The 22,347-nt window shown below is 40.3% G+C and overlaps 1 protein-coding gene across 7 annotated transcripts in view; it reads right to left on the reverse strand.

Moving 5' to 3' along the window:
* The window catches only part of DOCK4 (dedicator of cytokinesis 4), a 435,939-nt gene that overhangs the window by 132,857 nt on the left and 280,735 nt on the right, over positions 1–22,347 (reverse strand). For all 7 annotated transcript variants that reach the window (XM_070617599.1, XM_070617602.1, XM_070617597.1 and 4 more), the window contains exons 17-21: positions 8,265–8,421; positions 2,731–2,828; positions 2,536–2,619; positions 2,263–2,363; positions 108–189 (exon numbers count right to left, since the gene is read on the reverse strand). In XM_070617599.1, coding sequence (XP_070473700.1) covers positions 108–189; positions 2,263–2,363; positions 2,536–2,619; positions 2,731–2,828; positions 8,265–8,421 — 522 coding nt within the window. The remainder of the gene's footprint in view (positions 1–107; positions 190–2,262; positions 2,364–2,535; positions 2,620–2,730; positions 2,829–8,264; positions 8,422–22,347) is intronic.

Consider the following 22,347-nt stretch of genomic DNA (forward strand, 5'->3'; position numbering starts at 1 on the left):
TATATCATCACCAATTATTGCCTGTGTGCAGGAAACCAATTAGTTTAGCATCACCATGCAACAGCTCTGTCAGACTCCGATGTCTGCGATCGACAGTGTGTTATTACCTTCAGCACCTCCTGGATGTGCTCTTGCCGCTCAGCTTCTGTTATCCTGTCCACATACCACTTGAGCACTTTGATGAGATCTCTAAAATACAGGAGGAAATGTGCAGAAAGTAGAACTGTAGACATGGTCTAATTCTCAACTAAATGCCAACAAATCAAACACTTATTTTTATCACGAGGAGTCTTCTCTTCCCATCAGTTCTCACATTTTTATGTCAGACTGCTATAATAATTTTACAAAATCTGCATACCCACATCACTACCCTTTTCGAAGCTGAAGAGAGAAACACTTCCTCCCAATGAGATTCCCCTCAGTCTGGACATATGCCATCGGCCCTACTGTTTCTGGCAATGCTTCCAAATGGATAAGGACAAATACCAGAGAAAAGGACTCTGGCCAAGGAATTGCCTGGAAGTATGACTGTCATGGTCAGTCTTGGACGACAGCTAACTGGGATTTCTTCCTCAGTGACCACATCGATAGCTGGATGAAACATTCAGCTGGAGGTAAGAAGGGGTGTGCCAAGGGATGAAGGCAACACCTCCCCACTTCAAATCACATCCCCAAGGATTTATCAAGCCAATCCTCTGACCTGTGGTAAGACCAAAGCTTACTGTCAAAGGGTCCCTTGGTAGGAGAAGAATTTCCAGAAAAGCCAAGTTTTAATGTTTAAGAAACAAAAATTAAACAAAAGCAAAAAACAACTATTCTCAAGATTGCAGTCTTGCTACCTTTAACTTTGGTCAGTTCTTGGTTACTAGGAAATGGCACAATTTTTTAAAATGCTTCTCTTCTCTCTCAGTCAGGGAAGACTATATGGACACTATTTTGAGGATAATATGTCAGTGCCTTTCTGACCACCCCCAGCCCAAGAAGATTCCACAGGCCTTATTTTTCTTGTTAGGACTGATTATCCTGCTTTCCTGGCCAACCTGATGTCTTAGAAATAACACCCTTGTTCTCCAGCTTCTAATGATAATTTTAGTTGGAAGTCGTGATCCCCTCACACTAGGGCCCAAATTGTTAGGCCAAGTGGCAGAGCCAGGCCGACATTTCAAAACTATTCCTGTTGTTACATTTTACCCTCTGCAAAAAACACGTTGACGGAAGGTCACATCTTACAAAAATAACTCCATCCATTCAAACGCTAGAGGCATAAATCTTAATACGCCATGGTCGGGAATATCCAAAGTAACAGGATCAAATGCTTATTTACCTATTAATCTTTTGCATATCACAAAGATGGGGAAAAGGGGCAACAATCTGATTCCATGCTCTTTTAATATACCTCTTGGAATAGATGATTGTGCACATACAAGCGCACAGGTGCTTAAGGTATAAGGTAAAAATGTGGGCAGAATGGCAATGACAGTATTGGAACAGGGAGAAAGAACATCGGGGTACATTCCAGGGCTGTATTTAAGCAGGACCTAACACCGGGAAGATGTTATGCATTGGACAGAAAGAGAAAAGCTGTTGCCTTCTGGCAATTATCAACTAGGATGCATGGAGGCAGGTACTAGCTAAAGTCTGTCATTCTTCATTCACTTTTAGCCTTGCTTGCAGAATGTGAGCTGAGAGGAAGGATGAGCAGTTAAAGTGGCAGCTGGTCTCAAAGGGTAAAGTCCAGGACTGAACTGCTTGTGGCCAGGCACCAGGTCTCATTAATCAGCACAAAGTATAGTGCCTGGCATGTAGTAGGCACTCGATAAATATTAACAGCTGAATGAATGAATGACTTTAAAAAGCTATGATGGCAAAGGCTGTTTTCCCTTCATAATTCTTTTTCAAACACATCTAGAATCATCAAGGAGTGTGGTGATTAAATGGGACACTTGGAAGCCAAAGTGAAATCACCAGACATTTCAGATCAAAGAATATCAGGCGAAATAGAGACAAGAAGAAAACACATTATATTTTAGGTTTCAGGAATAGAATTCAGGAAGTTCTTTTTTTTTTCCCTTTTAATCAAAATAAGTTCAAGCCATTAAAAAAAGGTGTGTGAGAAAGGAAGATGCTGTCTCAAGAGACACTTCAGTTGTTGTGCTTCAGTTCTTCTTACACTCCCTTTGAAATTTCCCTATGTTGCTGGCTCTGCTCAGAAAAGCGCAAAAGGAAGTGCTCCTAAACCAATTACAAGATAAAGGGCCTTACCTGTATGCAAGTGCCCCAGCAAAATGGCTCTCAATGTAAGTGTCCATTACAGGTTTAAAATGATGAAATTTGCTATCTTGCAGCAAATTTATTATGTGAACCTAAAAAGAAAATTGAGCTTTATAAAACTGAATACAAACCAAGAGGGTTTCTTTTTGGTTCTTTTTAAGTGAACTCTTACGCTATTAAGTACACATTTCCGAAACAGGCTTATGAAAGTGAAGATTGAGAGACAACATTGTTAAGATATAATTAAAGTGAATTTAAACTCACCAAAGAATCAAACACTTTAGACCCATATTTTTGGGAGTTTTCATCTAAAATTCCAAATAAGGTATCCAGTGTATCTTGCAGAAACTGTTAGATAAAGAAGAAGTAAATGAATAAGTAAAATATCATCTGTTCTTCCCCTCCAAATATACTTTATCCCATGAATTTCCAAGAGAGGGATAACGAAACAGCAGGTACCTTTACTATTTCTGAGCCATCGATTTCTTTTAACTTAGAGAGACAGCCTGTGATCTTGTCTGGGTGGGTTCTCCATTTCAAAAGATCAAGCATATCACCTTTCCAAACAGAACAGGAAGGTTAATTGCCTTAATAGAGAACAGTTCCTCACATCAAAGTGTTCTACTGGTAAAGGCTGAATTCTCCAACATGTTGCCTGCCCCTCCTGGTCATCCAAGTTTCACGCTCCCCTACACCATGACTAGCCATCTAAGATGGTATTTATTACAGTGTATTCTAATTATTTCTCCCTTCCCAACGCTCCTGACACACAAACTCCTACTCATCCTTCAGCTCTCAGGTTAGCCGTTGCTTCATCCAGGGAACCTTTGCTGAAATCCCGGGATGAGCTAGCCGTCCCTCTGATGTGCTCTGTCGTATTCCCAGGACTCAGAACAGAGCAGGCACACAGCAAGCAGCTGACAAATTATTTGTTGGATAATTTTCTGTCTCCTCTCATTAAAATGAAAGTTTCTTGAGGCCTGGGAACCTGCTTTATTCATATTTGTCCCCCCAGCACAGAACACTCCGCCTAAAAACCAATTCCACCTGGCAATGAGCGTCTTCTTGATAATATGACCCAAATCTGGCAAGACTTGCAGGTCCCTGCACAAGGATGACAAGCCCAGTCAATTGCTACATCATCCAGTGAGCCTTTGGACCTGAGAGGGCCAGGTGCTGGACTCCTTGGTCATTTTCCATCCCAGATTCTGAGTAAGCTCAGAGCCCAGTTCTTCAATTTCCTCCCCTTCCTAAACTGACAACACATGGGCCCTCAGACTAGCAGGGTCCTCGGAGAACCTCTTCAGCTGGTGAGAGAATAAATCCTTCCCTCAGCTTTCCCAGGCAGAAGTTAGAAAAGCTCCTGAACATGGTGTCCAGCTTGACTACTCTCCAAAGGAAGCAGGAAGCAGCGGCGTCAGGAGGTCAATGAAAACCTAAGAACTGACAAGGCTCATGCTGGCAGGCTGGGAGTGCTCAAGGCAGGGAACTGGCAGGGCTGGCCACCCAGTGCCCAGGGGAGTGGAGACTAGAAAGGCCAGAGAGAAGCCAGGAGGGATTTTCTAGGCTCAACAGTAAGAAATTTACTTCAAAACACTTGTTTCAAGAGAAACCCAAATGGGACTTGCTGAGAGACAGAAAGACTGACACAGAAACAAAAAATTTTAAAAACCCAAGAAATCAAGGAAATAGTTATGATAAGAAAGAAAACCCGTAGTGCACAGAGATGAGGAAAAGCCTAAGAATCTCAAGAGGAAAGGGAAGCAACCGGCACCAACGCCAGATTCAAAAGAAAAACCTCAAAAAGGACTCAGTAAGAAGAAATTTAGTAAAAGGAACATTTATCTACAACAAATGGGGACAGAGAGGAGGAACCTCTAGAATCACAAAGATGAGGGAATTGAAAAAATACTGACTGTGAAAAAGAGATTTATGATATTTTCATAAAGAGAAAAACCTGAAAATGTTTAATATTCATGTCTAACACAGACATCCTGGAGTATGACTGAAACCAAAAATGACTGGTTATCCTTAGAACATTAGGTATTTCTACAGCGAGCCCCGCAGTGGCAGAGGCTCTACTCCATTATCCTCCCGGGCTGTTTACTGCCGCCCTCCCACCTACTTCCTACCTCCCGCATCTACCTTCAGGATACCTCTCTTCCCAGGCATCTTCACTTTTATTTTTATTTATATACATATTTTTTAATATTAAATTAGACATACTTTTTATTCATTTATTTTTATTTATTTATTTTTTGGTGAGGAAGATTTACCCTGACCTAACATTTGTCGCCAAGCTTCCTCCTTTTGCTTGAGGAAGATTGGCCCTGAGCGAACATCTATGCCAATCTTCCTCTATTTTGTATGTGGGATGCCACCACAGCACAGCTTGATGAGCAGAGTGTAGGTCCACACCCAAGATCCAAATCTGTGCACCCCAGGCCACCAAAGTGGAGCATGTGAACGTAACCACTACACCATCAGGTGGGCCCCTTTCTTCTCTTTTAAATTTCCCAATGCATTTCCCCCTGCCCTTCACTCTTCCCTTCTTGCCCCACCTCCACTCCAGCTCTCACTCTGTCTCCTTGCTCTCGTTCCCTGCCCCCTTAGAGTGAGGCTGTTGCAGCGGTGTCCAGGGCTCTGCCCAATGTAAGGAGTGGAGAATTTGTGGAGGAAGGAGGTGGCTCTGCTGACCACAAAGTGGCACCACCAGTGGCCACAGTGGGGAACCAGGAATAGGACTGTTATCAGCAGAGCTGGAAAACAGATGACAGTGGCGCAGACAATCAGGTCAGGATGGAGCTGTTCATCTTTCTTGCAAGAAGTCTGATGAATCTCTAGATTGTTCATTATGGAACAAAGGAAGAGTAGAGTAGTATGTCTGTCTGGACAAAACTAATCATATATGGAAAGTACTCAAAGTCAAAATTGTCATCTCAGGTCTCTATTTTAGCCATTTGAAGATACATTTAATTGCAGTTTAGGGGATATGACCTACAACTGAAAATGTGAATTTTATACATTCTATTTGATAAGCATTTAGGTGTACACTGTACGCCTAACCTACCAAGAGCTATAAAATAGGTGGATTACATGATCCCTACTCTTTTTTTTTTTTTAAATCACAATCTTAGGAAGAGATTGAATGAACCACTTATTATTGGGGCGAGAAGGGGATGTGGGGAAGTCAGTAACTGTGTAACTGTTAGACTAAATTTAGCATTGTTTTTATTTTTTTCTAACTTTTTCTTCTCTTTTGTTGGTGAGGAAGATTGGCTCTGAACTAACATCTGTTGCCAATCTTACTCTTTTTGTTTGAGGAAGGCCTGAGCTAACATCTGTGTCAATCTTCCTCTATTTTATATGTGGGATGTCACCACAGCATGGCTTGATGAGTGGTGTGTAGGTCCACGCCCAGGATCCGAACTCATGAACCCTGGGCCGCTGAAGTGGAGCACGTGAACTTAACCACTAAGTTAACGCTGGCCCCTTTTCTTAACTTTTTTAAAAGTTATGTTTAACAGCCCAAGGAAGCTAACAAAGAAGTAAAATAATCTCTTCCCTGATCCCTACTCTTAAGGAGTTTAAGATATTTACTTCATCTGGCAATCACAGATGTCTAGCAGAGTACTCTGGCCTTGGTACGCTATCCAAGAACGATGCTGGAATGCAGACACAGTGCAGAGACACACACCTTACAGATCCTGAAATACAAATCTGCTCTAGGAAACTGTTCCCAGAGACCACATCACTTACTAAACGCCCAAATGTAATGGAAATGGGATTTGTATATTTTCCAAGTTGAGTAAAACGAATACAAAGCAATTTAATTCCAATTTGGAACTGAATTACTTCTATAGAGAGAAGTGTGTCTAGCATGTAAATTTCAGAAAGATCAACTAACTTCCTTCCTCTTTCCTATCTCTTTGAAACACAGTATTCATTCCCTGGCTCATTTTTGAGCTGTCTTACACTGACGAGGTTAATCAAAGTCAAAATGATAATTAAGCACTTATCAGCTTCCAAAAATGAGCCAAACATTGCCTTCCATATAGTGAGATGTTTAATGTAATGATTTTGTGAAAAGTTTAACCATATATTTTCCTGAAAATGTTCTCTGCTTTTACAAAGTAACAACTTGTGATTTTCAGGATTTGGTTCTCTCCATTTTATGTTTGCAATTCTGTCTAACATCCTAAAGTCTAGAACTAGAATAAATTAAGGCACAGGGCCAAATATTTTGATGGCAGAGACTCTATCGTTAGGTTTATCTGTGTGCTTGGCATAATAATGGCCCCCAAAAGTGTCCACGTCCTAAACCCTGGAACCTGGGAACCTTACACGTCAAAAGAGATTTTACAGAAGTGATTAAGATAAAATCTCTAGATTTTAAGATAGAAGGATTATCCTGGATTATATGGTGGGTGCAATATAATCACAAGGGTCCTTAAAAGATGGAAGATGGCTAGGGAGAGAGACTTAAAGAGGCTATGCTGCAGGCTTTGAAGGTAGAGGAAGTGGTCATGAGTCAAGAAATGCAGGTGGCCCCTAGAAGCTGGAAAAGGTGAGCAAAAGGCTTCTCCCCTAGGGCTTCTAGAAGGAATGTTGCCCTGCTGACGCCTTGATTTTAGCCCAGTGCAGTGGATTTCAGACTTTTGACCCCAGAATTGTAAGATAATAAATTTTTGTTGTTTCAAGCCAGTAAGTTTATAGTAATTGTTACAGCAATAGATAACTAGTACAACCTGAAAATATTCCAGTGGAGACAGTCAGTTAAATGTGAACCTAGGCTCTACACCAGATACACAACTAACCCACATAGGATGAATAAGAATTCTGTCTAAGGGAATCAATAACAAGTTGACTTTCTTATCTTCATAACCTCCATGGAGGTAGATTGGCCTCATTAAAAATACCTGAAGTTTGCTAAATGCTTTATATTAATTACAGAGTTATGTCAATAGAGGTTTTATTTAAGTAAAGTCATAACCACCGAATACTGATAAAGTTTGGTGTAACTTGGCATATCTTAACTTGGTGATAGCTACCTTCAATCAAATTTACTAAACATAAATCACACAGTTGAGTTTTTAAAATATTTCTCCAAAAATACTTTTGGAGGGGGAGAAACAAAAACTAACATAAACGTGAAAGCATCATTTGCTAACATCCTACATAAATATAGTAGCATTGCATGAGAAATTGTTACGTATTTTAAAAGTGGTCAATATTGAAATGCTACATTTTGCTTCTTTTCTGATTCCATGTTCTAAGAGAAGAAATGCATTTCCTAATACAAATGCTGTTCTATGACAGAAAAAAAAACTAATAACACAAATGTTTAGGCACAGGAGCACTTTAGGAGACACAATACTTTATTATGAAGTGATTCTCAACAAAATGAATCTGACTTCTTAATATGGCGTTCAGGATGCTAGCCAGAAGCCTTATACAGCAACCACGAAGAACTCAAAAATGTTTAATTTATTTCCTTCATTACAGACAACGTTTTCGTGACAATTTGCCAAGGAGAAGAGCTTGCTTTATTAATCATAACTTCCTAAACAATCACTGACATAAAAAGTAATGCTAGAATAGAAAAGCAATATCCTTCTAATTAAACAAAAAATAGGCTTTATTCTAAAGCCTGCAATTAGCACTGTTTATGGAGCTATAAAACATGAGAGATTAAGGTGGTAGTATTCTGTCTTTTTCTTTTTTAAGCAGCTGGCTTTTGATGGTTTATTTGAACAGTTGTATACCTGGGTTCCAAGACTGGGATAATTTTGAAGCCCTTAAATTACATACATTTAACAGATCATTGGGTCACTACTGTTTCCATTTTATTGGAAATCACAGACAGAAGGATGAACAATTTTTCTAGTGCAAAGTTCTTAAACATAACGTTGATGTTTATTGAATATGCCTACCAAAATTCACATGAGTACTTAAGTACTAGGGCTTTCAAACAAAACAGTATTATACATTACCATTTTGTGTGAGTTTCGTGGAACACAGGAAAGATGTTATCCAAAAAGATTCCTTTGTAGCCTTCATGGTTTGATTACTATTCCCAAGGAGAATGCCCTTAGAAAAGGGAAGTTTGAGGTAGCGGGTAGTATCCTGAAGATTTGTGTTTTCTTCACACTGTTAAAAATATTTAAAAAGAAAAAAGAAAAGGAGGGGGGGAAAGACCTCATGAGAATTATTAAGCATAATTTCCATTTCTAGTGTTTATGAACTGGGAAACATTCCAAACAGCAATACGAATAGAATTTGGCTTTTAAGTAAAATGCAACAAAAATGTATAAAAGGAATTAAGCACGGATTTTGGACTCAGATCCATCTGGGTTTGAATCCCAGCTCTGTTACCTCCCACACAAGTAACTGTATCAAGTTCTTTAACCACTCGGGATTTCCATTTCTCTCTCTAAAACCTCACTGTGTTGTCATAAGAATTAGATTCCATAAAGCCTTTAGCACAGTGCCTGATACATTGGAAGTGCACAAGAAATCACACTTACAGTGGCCACAGCATTTTTAAAAAATGCTTAAATTCTTCCAACATCTTATCTAAGGCAGCTATTAAACAACTCCTTACTTTGAAAACTGGCAAGTAAAGGAAACTGTCTCTCAGGGTACTCCAATAGAGCCACTATGTGAGGGATATCTCTACTTGACTGACAATGCCAGCTAACAAATGTAAAAGAAATGACAGATTTAGAAATACAGTTTCATATTCCCAAAGTAATTCTTTCTTTAGTCAAGGATTGTCATTTAGTGCTAAGACCAGCAGGAAAATTGTGGATGAGGAAATGGATATATGATGCCAATGTAGGAACACTCACATGACTTTCTACTGGCTAGAGGACAAATATAATTGCACGTGGGGAGATCAGGTGATTGTCACGCCAATGCAGGACAGTGCAAAGAAACATATCATCATCTACAACACATTCTTACCAAACAGCTGAACCTGAATCTATCACACCTACAGAGGCAGCTTGCGCTTCATAGGAAATACAAGGGACAGAGTGACATGCTGAACAACACTATGGGGAAGCAACCAGACAAATCCAGAGGATGGTACTTTCTGAGGATGCTTGGCTTTGTCTCTTCAAGTCAATTGTTGTGGAAAAAGGGATTGTTCTAGATTAAACAACACTTAAGAGATGTCAGATGCAATGTATGGTCCTGGATTTGGACAAACCTGCTGAAAAGATTTCTTTTTTTTTGAAATTTATTCATTGACTAAGCTCTAAATGAGGTAAAAAGTCAGTGATTGGAAAAATCATTAACTGAAAAACTAGATTAAAAAATATACATATATACATATTATGAAGCAACCAAGATGTCCTTCAGTAGGTGAATGGATAAACTGTGGTATATCCAGACAATGGAATACTATTCAGTGCCAAAAAGCAATGAGCTATCAAGCCATGAAAAGACATGGAGGAAGCTTAAACGACTAAGTAAAAGAAGCCAACATGAGAGGGCTACATGCTGTATGAGTCCAAGTATACGATATCCTGAAAAAGACAAAACTATGGAGACGGTAGAAAAAGATCAGTGGTTGCCAGGGGTTGATGGGGAAGGATGAATAGGCAGCGCACAGAGGATTTTTAGAGTAGTATGATATTATAATGAATATATGTGATCATGCATTTGTCCAAACTCACAGAATGTACAATACCAAGAGTGAACCCTAAGGTAAACTATGGACTTTGGGTGATTATGATGTGCCAATGTAGGTTCATCCTTGGTAAGAAACATACCACTCTGTTGAGTGATGTTGATAATGGGGGATGCTATGCATGTGTGGGGGCAGAGGGTATACGGGAAATCTCTCTATCTTCTTCTCAATTTTATTGTAAACCTAAAACTGCTCTAAAAATTTATATATCATATAATATCATTTGGGTAAAAAAATCCACACAGAGAAACATCTAGAAAGATATACACTAAGGGATTAATAGTTAACATCATCTTGGTAATGAAAGTATGGTGGGCTTTTTTTACTTTGAATTTTCTATATATTGCTTTTGTAACAATAAGGTGATTTTAAATTAAAATTTTGAGAAAAAATACTGTAACAGATATAGAGCTGGTATAGCTTAGATTATTCTGAGTATAAATTCTAAAATTCATATGAACTTTATTCCTTAAATTTGTTCAAATATTTTCAAGGCTAGTGTCCTGGTAACAGGCAGGAGTTTAAAAGCACAGAGTCACTTTGGTATTGTAGAGTACTTTGTGTGATTCACAAAATATACGTATTTTAAATTTTAAATAATAAATCTTTAAGAAAGACTTCTCTAAGAAGTTTAGAGAAACAGAATCAGAATATTACAAGATGTTCTTACTAGCACACCTGCCCAGTAACAGGAGTACCAATAAACACAATAGACAGCCTCTATAATTCTCTTCTGACCTTGTAACTTCAAATGCTTTCTTTTATTACTGCAAGATATTTCATATAGACAGAAGAGTTCACAAAACACACATATATGGTTTAAAGAATAATTACAAAGTGAACACTTCCAATGCCTTCTTCAGAAAAAGTGCTTACGCAAAGTGATGTTGTAAAACCCTGGGTCACCGTCCTCTCCTCTCAGTCTTGTTCTTCATATCAGAGCTCGGTATAAGCAAGTCATAACATGAGTCACCGTACCCCCTACATTGATCCTTTTTCCTGCCTGGATCTGGTCTATGGGGTTAGGAACATGCTCTGGTCTGCCATCCCTAGCCCGAGTTAAGCTCCATACGTGTAACCACCACTTCCTATTGGAACCGAAGTCTCATGCAAACGTAGTCCAGACACACTATCCAACTATTTCCAGGCCTCCTCCCCAGGACCTGGAGCCTGCCCTAGCCTGGTATGCTTCATCTGTTCACAGAAATTCTGCCCTTGTAGATAAATCTCTTCTACCCCCTTCCCCCAACTAACTGCCTGGCTCTTGAGCACTTCTGGCAGCCTCTTAGAATTCCTGCTTCCTGGGTTCATCTAGCTCCATTGGTAGTCATGACCTGACCACTTCTGGGATGGAAGATATGATGGCTGTGTTGTGTCCTTAGGGGGCACTGTGAGTAGAAGACATGGCTGCATTCTCCTGGGCCAGTCATTGTAGCCAGGTTAGTGCCACCAACTCTGCTTCACTTTACTTCTCCCCTAGCATGGGAGGCCAAGACCTCAGCATCCAGTCCGTTTAAGTGTGACACCTTGATAGCTTCTTACAGCTAAACTCTAACACCTCACTCAGGTACAAAATACAATAATTAACATAAACATTACTCTGGACACAAAAGTTATTTCAAGACTTTCTACCAAGAATACTGGGGTGCGTGTGTGTGCGTGGCTGTGTGTATGTTTTGGTGGGGAAAGTGGGGCAGGGGTAGGGAGAATTACACCCATCAATTAGTAAAGAAAAGCACGTAATCATTCCTCGGTGTTTATGAACCCTTTGATATAGTATTTACCAGAGGTTCAAAACTGATTTTTTTTGTCCAGTAAGAGTCAAAGGCAATATGCTAGGTATGGGGCTAGAGTTGGAGGTTTTAGTCTATTTCTGAAGAACTTCAGTGGCCTGCAGAAATTGCAGAGAAAGTCTCATGGCATATCTTTTATTGTTCTCTGAGGTTTTCAGCACGCATCCTTAACGTACTACACAACACTGGACATTTTAAAAGCAATTCATGCAATTACCATGTCTGAGGGCTTACTAAATGTTAGGCACTAGGAAGGACTTTGCCTGTATTTTCTTATTCTCAATAATAACGCTGTGAGGTCGAACATTGTAACCTGAGGAGCTAATGTGATTTGCTCAATGTCACAATATTAGTAAGTGTCAGAGCCAGGATTTGAACAAAAGTTTGTGTTCACAACTCCTACGCAACAGGTGTGACCACAACTACTCTTCCACTGTTGTTTTAACCAAGTTTTGAATTTTTCTATAACAAATTTAAAATTTATTGATTTACAGATAACATATTGAATGGTGGGTATGGCTAAGAAAGACCAAAAAAAGTTCGCTTTTCAACAAAAGAGTATGTTTGTGGCAGACCCCCTAGGAGAGAGCTTAGAGTGATTTAAAGAGCTGAAATAGTTTCATACGTAATAGGCCTATGAGCCTTACAGCAAGATGGCTAGTCTGTGTTCTGAAACCACACAGGGAGCAAAACGGATCATATGACCTGGAGGCAGTGGGGAGGAGGGGCAGGTAGGAGCAGATGAGGCATGACACAGGAACTTGGGAATACAACAGGTGAATCAGAGATCACTCATTCATTCATTCGATGAGAGAGAATTGTTAGAAGAGAAATGGGGTTGAAGAACAGTGAAGAATAGAAATGCGGTTCCAAAAGGTAGGCCCCAAGGGCAGGGACTGGTGTGAGCAAGAGCTTAAGCCTAAAAGGTTCTCCAGCCCTTTAAGAAGAAATGCACAGTTTACCAGAAGACACTGAGGAGTGAGGAAGAATCAGCAGTAACTTCCTCAGGCACTCTGCAGCCTGGTGGGAGAAGGCTCTGCACTGTGAGCACGGTTCTGAACCAGGTTAGGGACTGCAGAAAACAAATGGGAACGAACAATCTCCTCCTTAGGTGAAGGGCAAAGAGTCAATGAAGTCATGGAAATGAAGCTGGACGAGTACGGCATGACACTGCCTGTGCTTTAGTGGGAAATATCAATACTAAGAGTTGTGGTTGGGTGCTTGAATACCTGCGAATCTGAGCAATGCAGGCTTAACAGCGTGAGACTGACGCTTTGCACGAAACTACACTACATGTGAGTTGATAAGATGGTTTTGTCACCACAGTAAAATCCAGTTATACCCCTAAATTAGATGGGTGGTTAAATATGGATCACTTGCATTCTGGGGAACACTTGTAAAACAACTGTTTTTGTTTTGGGATAGGGACATTTTTTTCTATCAAAACCAGTGTAGGCATGGAACAAGGTAATACGTATATGAGAATAATAAGACACTGTCCTCCCTGTTCTCTTGTGACAGACACAGCTCAAGTGTTACTGGGGTTACGGTAGACGTACAATGATAGCTAGATGAGGGAACAATTAACTGAGCCATTCTTTCTAGGAGAAATAAGGCAACATGACCAGTCTCATGAGGCTGCTACTGGGTTGTGGGAACAAAACAATGTCATTGTCATAGCAAAGGACAATTCTCTGTGTTTGCTTTGATAGGCTGGGATCTGTGCAACTCATCTTAAAATGGCATGAAGTTAATTTATTACAAATTAGAGAGGAGGGAGACGAGAATCAGCTCTCTGCTTTACTACTCTTGAGACTGAAATCAGATCTGACAGGAGAGCTGTGCTCCTGAGATTCTTAGAGAAGAATTAAAATGCAGACTTTGTGGTAGGAGGAGTAGTCTCAATCTTCTTTAAGATTATATAGCATGGTACACAGTCTATTCTTTGCCCAGAATTAGAATAAGTCGGTATGGTGATGAATGGTGCATCATGTCCTGCGCTACTTTTTTGACCACTGTCTTAGGCATGTGAAAGAGAACAGCAATGGTCAGTTATAAACAGTGTTCTAGAAATGTGATATCTGCAATAATGTAAGCTCTGTGGTTGAGAGATGAACATCTACAATTTATTCAGAAATAAACTGGTACAGAAATTCATAGTATATTAATCAAATTAAGGGGTCTGTAATTTGCAGGAAGTAGAGAATTAAATTTAAAAATGCAGTAAGTTAGACAATCCAGTTGGAACCATATATTACCAGATAATGAAAACCAGATTTAAATAGTTATGGCAGCAAAATACCTTCTTTTAGGGACTTTTTAAATATGATTAGGCATCTTTAATGACATTATTAAACATTTATTAAATTCCTAATATTTGCCAGTCCTTTAATTCAGTATTAAGAATGCAACAAGGAAATAAACACAGTTCCTGTCCTTGAGGACATTACACGTCTGACCTCTGCTCTTGCCTGTTAATACTGATTACAAAGCTGTGATAAAGACCACTGGATTTCAGCTCTGCCAGGGAAGGGAAGAAAGGCCTTATGGGAAAGGGACTATTTGATCTCAACCATAAAGAATAAGAGGTTCACCAAGTAGGCAAGGGAGGGAAAGGCATGTTATGTGGAAGAAACAATACACGCACGTTAAGGCACTGGAACAATACCAGCACGTGTATAACACTATGGAGACAGGGCAATTAAGTGCAACAGGGGATCCTGGACTGGATTCTAGAACAGAAAAATGACATTGGTGGAAAAACTTGTGAAATCCAAATAAGTTTTGTGTTGACAGTATTGTACCAAGGTTAATTTAGTTTCAATAAATGTGCTATGGTTATATAAGATGTTAACAGAAGGAGAAGCTGGGTGAAGGGTATATGGGAATTTTCTGTACTATTTTTGTAACTCTTCTGTAAGTCTAAAATATCTTAAAAAAACAACTGTTAAAAAAGTACAGATATATTCAGACAACTACACGTAGTTTTTAGTAAGGCTGGAGCATGGGATTTTTCAACACAAAGGCTTGGGACTCCCCTAGACCTCTTAAAATAAGAAAAAACCAAGTGATTCTGATACTTGCCTTTGGTTCACATTCTCTAGGTTAAAGCATTAGCAGGAGGTGGAGCTGACCAGTCATGCAACCACCTGTTCAGATACAGGGGGCGGGTGGGAGAAGTGAAGCAAATGCAGGTTTCTGTTCACAGCAGGGGTAGATGGAGGAGGGATAAAAAGCCCAGTTTTGGGTTTTGCTGAATTTGAGGTGTCTCTGGTGAATCCAACTGAAGATGTTCAGTAGGCTGGTAAAAGTACTGGGCTAGAAGTCCAGATCTGGCCGTGATCAGCAGAGACACGGCAAATTAACCCATGGAAGTGCATGAGATGGTTCTAGAGTGTAGGAAACACAGATGGTAGCCAAGGATTAAATCCACAATAACACAAATGTTTAAGGTGCAGATAAAGAGTGACGAATCCTCAAAGGAGAAGGATGAAACTCAGGAGAACACTGTCAGACAGATCAAGGAATATGGGATTTTCAAGAAGGGTAATCAACAGTGTTACAGGCTTCAAGGAAGACAAGCAAGGAAAGATTTTGAAAGGGTATAGTGGCTTTGACTCCTAGGTGGGTGACCTTGAGGGAGAAATTTCATTTGAGCTGTGGGGAGAGAAGCAGCCTGAGGAACAAATGGAATGTAAGGAAGTAGAGACAGTGAATGAAGACTGGCTTTTCCTGTAGGCTGGCTATAATGGGAAGGGAAGAGGGAGTGTGGTAGCCATTAAAAATTTTGTGTGTTTGGGGGCTGGCCCCGTGGCCGAGTGGTTAAGTTCGCGCGCTCCGCTGCAGGCGGCCCAGTGTTTCGTCGGTTCGAATCCTGGGCGCGGACATGGCACTGCTCATCAGACCACGCTGAGGCAGCGTCCCACATGCCACAGCTAGAGGAACCCACAACGAAGAATACACAACTATGTACCGGGGGGCTTTGGGGAGAAAAAGGAAAAAATAAAATCTTTAAAAAAAAAAAAAAAATTTTGTGTGTTTGTTTTGAAAGGAAAATGCTTGAGCATCTTTATAATCTGAGAGAATACTGCCAGAAAAGAGGAAACTAAAGTTACAGTCTCAAGAGCAAGAGGAGACATTGGGTGGAGCAGAGTCCCAGGGGAGTCAGGAGGGAGGAAGAGCCTGAGGGAAGCAGGTGGAAGAGTTCGCCTTGGAGAGGAGTCTTGCCCCACCCTCTGAGACAGGATGCAGGAAGGAAGGGAAGGATGCAGATAAGTTTGCAGGTGGCAAAGGAGAGAGCATAGGAAGTTAAGGAAGTTCCTGTCTGATGGCTTCTGTTTTGTCTGTTAAGTGACAGGAAGTGGTGGGGTAGGGAGAATGGTAAAATTTTGTAAATAGCACTTGTAGAGCCTGAGAGACGGAACCGATTAATTTGCCTGCAGTATTGATGGTCCTGCAACTATCCCCATCAGGCTGATGGTAACCTATAACAACTGTATGATTTCCTCTAGTAATGCTCAACTGCCTAGGGTGGGATATAGAAGGGAGAAATGTAGATAGACAGATCCCGAGCTGGTTTCTTCTTCCCCTGTGGGCACAGCAGAACTAAAGATCAAGGGATACCCTGGATAAGAAAAGGAAGAAAGTGAAGTCAGGTAGGGTCTATTGGAGGAGAACAAGACTGAAAAACAGGTACAGTCAGAAAACTGGAAGGTTGAAAGGTTATGGTCAGGATATTAGGAATTTAAGATTTTTCATTAGAAGTGGTTCTGGATGATTTCATCTATCCATGCATCCATCTACCCATCCATCCATTCAGTGTTTGTTTAGCACCCACTTGGGAGATCCTGCTGGCTGGGAATGAAGCAAGGCCCATGGAGAGGCCATAGCGAAGCAGAACACAAATGAAGGTCACTAGAATTGTAGTGTCCAAGAAACATGGGGATAGGGCACTGGACAGGTCAACCAGAAGGAGAAGACAACTTTGAACTAGGGGCTAGGCTGACTGTGGGAAAGTAAACAGCTGCCCCTCACCCCCACCATCCCTACCGTCTGCTACCCTGCTGGCCAGCAAAATACATATTGGTGGAAGACAGCAACTAGGATGGGTAGAAAGTTGCAGCACTGCATGGAATGAGCCTTATGGAGGGCAGGGAAGCTCTTTACAAGAGGGTGGAAAACCAGTATCTTTAAAAGCACTGGGGCATTTAGAGGCATCTGACCTCCAGGTACGGGACACAAGGACTCAGAAGATAAGCTCATGTTACTCCAGAAGCTACACAGGAAGCTCTCTCAGCAGAGAGCTGGGTGTCAGTTAAGGCAGAGCATTTTGGGCAGACTGAAAATGTAGTGGTATTACTTAGTTAGAATGAAGCAGCTTTCTGGATATCACATTAACAGCCTTCAGTGCTCAGTCCAAGTCCACCTATTAAATTATCTCAGTCTTTTGTTTGTTTGTTTGTTCAGCTTGGCATGCTGCTATGCTAAACTTAGGTCAGTTACTTTTAATTTTTTTGTTGTTTGGCAGGTGTTCATTTTTTAATTTCTTTCACAGTGTGTAATGAAACAAGGGTTATGTGCCAGTTCTCCTATGTCCAAGCCCAGAGTGGAGAGAGATGTTTCTGGCTTGTCTAACATTTATTGATCATAGTTACAGGGGAAGTTTCTTTCAGAACAGTTGGAACAGCATGTTGAGCTCTCTGGGTAGCAAGATAGGTGGCAAACCCATCAGTGTATCTTAATTTTTCACTCATCTCATATTTTCATTTTACTTATGAATGCAAACATACTATAGGAAAGGGTGAGTGGAGAGCAACAGCCTTCAACTGAATCTGAGTCCATCTCAAAGACAGTGGCCAGTGAAGAGTGGCTGTGCTGGACTTCTACAGACCAGGTGGGGAACTGAGATACAGCATAAGAAACTGAAAATTTGTAGGAAGAAACTATGAGCCACAAAGGGTTGATGGACAAACCTTTAGTTAGCAAAGGTAAAATAAACAAACCTGCCACAGACTCTTGCAGTCTAGGCCATCACATTAAATTAATCCCTCTCCAAGCAGCAAACAGGATCATCCTCTATCTGGCTGATTTCTTACCTGGCCCTTCTGCTGCTCAGACGCATTGGATCAGGAAGCCAGTAAGCACCACTCTAAGGAATCAGATTCTCTGCTAAGCAAAACCCCAGCCTGGCAGAGCTCAGTTGTTTTAGCCACGGTGGTGTAAATCAACAATGATGAATTTGCAAAAACCTTAATTTCTCAAAGGTAGATTGTATCACTATTATTATTATCATTATTATTATTTGCTTGTTTATTTTACATACATACATGCTGGACCTGAAGGTGTTTTAGAATGTATTTCCAAGGACTAAAAATCCTTCACTAGCATAAGTCAGAATGGAGACTTGAGTGCACAGCTATTAACCTTTTTTGGATTCTCACATCATGCTCCTTAAGAGACTTGACTTTTGGAAAATGAATTCCCTTATGCTCATTATTTCAGTCTCTTTTCTTAACTTGCTTTCCAGCAGGTAGCTGCACAGGGGTAGCCAAAAATATCCCTACAAAGTTAAGGAAAACAATCCTACCAGAATGCAGGGAAATAAGATTAAATCCTGTTGTTAGCCAATTAGTAATTCCAAAGGGAGGTTTTGGACTTAGCCATCAGCCACGTGGAGATATTAACGTTCTGAGATCTGTAAGAGGGACTCTGGAAGCACAAACTCTAAAGGTGACTAATCAAGTTATTTCACTTACCCTTCTAGAGTTATGACATTCAGATTTTTGTAGATTTCAGAGTTTATTTTCATTGGAAACCACTCCAAATATGTAATCAATCATGTAAAGTTGGAAATGACCTTGAAAAAGTCTTTGCCCTTAGGGTTCTTTAGCTCCTGTCCTAAAGGATGAGTCCAGGTCCTTGCCAGACTATTGACTGTTAACACTTCTGTGTGGACAATTTCCTGAAAATACACACAGAAGTGGAGTCCAGCCATCGCCCAAAGAGAAACTCTCTCTCACAAATTTTAAGCTCAAATTAGGTTATTAACCAGTCTTCAACACAGAAGCTTTCTTCTTAGCTTACTGAAGGATTGAGTCTTTTAAAGTAATACCTTACATGAGCAGCAAGTAGGTTTTAACTCTAAATATCCCAGTATGAACCACAGTTACGCCCTGTATCATATCTGCAAGAAAGAATTAAAGGCACTTTTTTCTTATGAGGAAGATCTGTTGCTAACATCTGTTGCCATTCTTCCTCTTGTTGCTTGAGGAAGATTGTCACTGAACTAGCATCTGTGCCAATTTTCCTCTATTTTATGTGGGATGCTGCTGCAGCATGGCCTGATGACTGGTGCTAGGTCCACACCAGGGATCCGAATCTGCAAACCCCAGGCCACCGAAGTGGAGTGCATGAACTTCACCACCACGCCACCAAGCCAGCCCCTAAAGACACTTTTTTGAGAGCGTTTGTTTTCTACCTCTCATCCTTTGATTTTATAGACAGTACCTGTCAATGAATGATACAGAATATGGTTTAAAAAGATCTAAGACAACTGATATTTCTTCAAAACCTTACCATAAACATTATTGTCAAGATTATACGACAGAGGAATGGTCTTTAGTTAGATGAAACTCCAGAATTAAATGGTATAAAACAAAGCTAAGTCTAACTTTTTGTCTCTTCCCATTTTTCTTTTTTCAAAATGAATAAAGATTTTAATGTTATAAAATGTCACTTATCCACTAACAAAAACTAAGCAATGTAAAAATAAAAAGAAAGTCAGTGTTAATATTTTAGGACATCCTTCCAAGTATCTATGTAAATACATATATATGGACAGGCAATTAAACAATTTTATAAAAATGGTATTACACCAAATATATGTTTCTATAAAGTGTGGTTTATCAATATAGCATAAACATTTATATAGAAATTTCCACTAAACATGATTTCAATATAGTCATGCACCACTTAATGAAGATATATTCTGATAACTGTGTTGGCAATTTCATCATCGTGTGAACATCGTAGATTGCAGTGACACAAACCTAGATGGCACAGCCCACTACACGCCTAGGCTGTATGGCACTAATCTTATGGGACCACAGTTGTATATGCAGTCCATCATCTACCGAAATGTTGTTATATGGTGCATAACTGTAAATATGTAGTATTTCATTCAAAACACTATTCAAAATATTCAAATTATGGATATAAGTAATTTATTTAACCACACCTATGTTATTGGTAATTTTGATTACTTTCAAGTTTTTCATATTTTAAGGAATCTACAACGATCATCCTTGGATCATCTTTGCTCACCTTGTCTGATTATCTTCTCCCAATAAATACCAAGACGTAGGATGGCTGAGTCAAAGGAGACCCACATTTAAAATTATCTATGTGTTGCCAAACTGCCCTCCAGAAAGACCACACCATTCACATTTCCTCTATGAATGCAAGACAGTGTTCATTTTCCCCTTAACCTTAGCTCATTTTTCATTGTATTTTTTTAAAATAATAAATGCAAGCCTACAGTTATCAGTAGGCTATCTGCCTTCCCGCCATGGCAGAGGAAGAATAAGCATTATGCTTACAGTATTTTATAGTCATAAACTGCACGTGGCCTTAAGCTGAAATTGAACTTCTTGGCTCAGTACTATGAAAAAGAAAATAATGGCATCAATTAGACCAAAAACAAAAGTTGTTATACTTGGTGAGCATTCCATATCTCTTTAAATAAGCAACTATGAATAACCCTAATCATAAGACAACTCAGCTACTTAGGGTTTTCTGTGGAACTAATGCCTCCTGGCGGGTTTATGTAATGTAGGTCTGCCCAAAATTAGACAACCTACTGACGCCATCCTGAGCCTCCTTTGTGGATGAGGAAGATCATTGGGAACATCCGCCCTTTAAATTGTTCAAGCTCAAATAAATTTTCCTATGCTTTATGGATTAGAACTCAGTGTACTTAGCAGAAATTTGTGAATGGGCGTGAGCGGATTCAAAGCTCTGACTCAAAGTCCTGTCTTTGAGAAAAGTTCTGGCCCTGCTAACAGGCACCCCTGGTAGGCCTCCGTAATGGTGTAGAATGGTTCTGTCTGGCCATCAACACCAGCTGGCCTCCTAAATGCTCACATGGAGAAGTAAGTTCTGCTACCTGACCTCCTGGCATTTTAAGCATATGGCTGTCTGTAATCAGCAACTGAGAATCTTAGTATTATTTGCACTGATTGAGAAGAGTCAACACAGACTTGACTGAAAACTTAGCATCTGCCCAAAAAAACACCCTCTGACCCACAGGTGAGAGCACCCACACATGATATGAAATATAGAAGGGATTCATTCTTCTATATGTTATTAGGAAGCTGGGAGGCTAGTTTTAATTATCTTAGCCCTGCCTTTGCTGAGTCAAGATTTAATGTTACACAGAAGCAATATTACAAATATCCATACAAAGTACGATTTATGCCTTTTGGAAGGTTGTAGCTGAAGATGTTGCCTGTCATATTACGTATGTCACATAGGGAGACTCAGACCTAAAAGTGAGATAAATAGATCATCTCAGGTGTCTAGTACATTTAGCTCCTCTGTTCGCTTTACTGGTCACTCTCCTTTAAAATATTTTTTCTTTGTATTTTAACATCGTAAGCTCCTTTAAGTCATTTTTTGAAGTAGAGAGATAGCGAGTGCCAGAAATGGAGGGACTTTAACTGTTTTTTTTGCCTTATATTCCTGGTACCTAGAACAGTGTGTGGCCTGTAGTTTGCAGTCAATAAATGTGTTTAACAAATAACTAGAGAATGAGTGATTAAAGAAATATACACATACATATACACACACACACACAAATAGAAAAGGTGTGTTGTGCATTGATACTCATTTCATTAGCAATAATCCAAAGGTCAAGAAAGTTTTTGTGTATAATCTCCTCATTCATTCAATAAATCTTCATTGCCCATCTACCACATTCCCAAACCCCTCTGACACAGCTGTTGCTCTTGAGGAATTCATAAATTTACTGGGGTGAGCCAAGGGATGTTCAGATAATCATGGAGCATGTAATGAGTACAATGGTAAGAGGTGTGTGCAGATATCCACGAACCTGAGGGGAGGGCATCTGACCAGCTTGGAATACAGGGATAGGTGCTAGGGAGTAGGGACTGTTATTATGAAAAGGATTGTGGCCAAGGTGAGCCTTCAAGGATGAGCAGGAGTCAGCAGGGGCCGGGGGGAGACAGGGGAAGGCATGACTCCAGGAGTGCCAAGGGCAGAGAAAGGAGCAGAGGAAACCAGCAGGCAGGGGGTAAGGAACTAGAAGGAGCTGGAAGAGGCTGTGGCACCAAGTAAAGGCTAGGAAGTGGGGGCTGAAGCAGTAGGGAGTCAGAAGCCTGGCATACTCCGAGAAGACTGCAACTGATCCTCTCAGAAATAGGGAGCTTTCCAGTGGGTATAAATTGGTAAGTGGCCTGGTTAGATCTGCACCTTACATGGGTCAACCCTAATGGCTGGGTGGAACTTGGACTCGAGGGAGACCCGACTCAGGTCAGCAGGACCAGTTAGCCCAGGTGAGAGTTGATAAGA

This window comes from Equus przewalskii, chromosome 4 (genome assembly GCF_037783145.1).
Source record: "Equus przewalskii isolate Varuska chromosome 4, EquPr2, whole genome shotgun sequence".
Classification (NCBI taxonomy): Eukaryota; Metazoa; Chordata; class Mammalia; order Perissodactyla; family Equidae; genus Equus; species Equus przewalskii.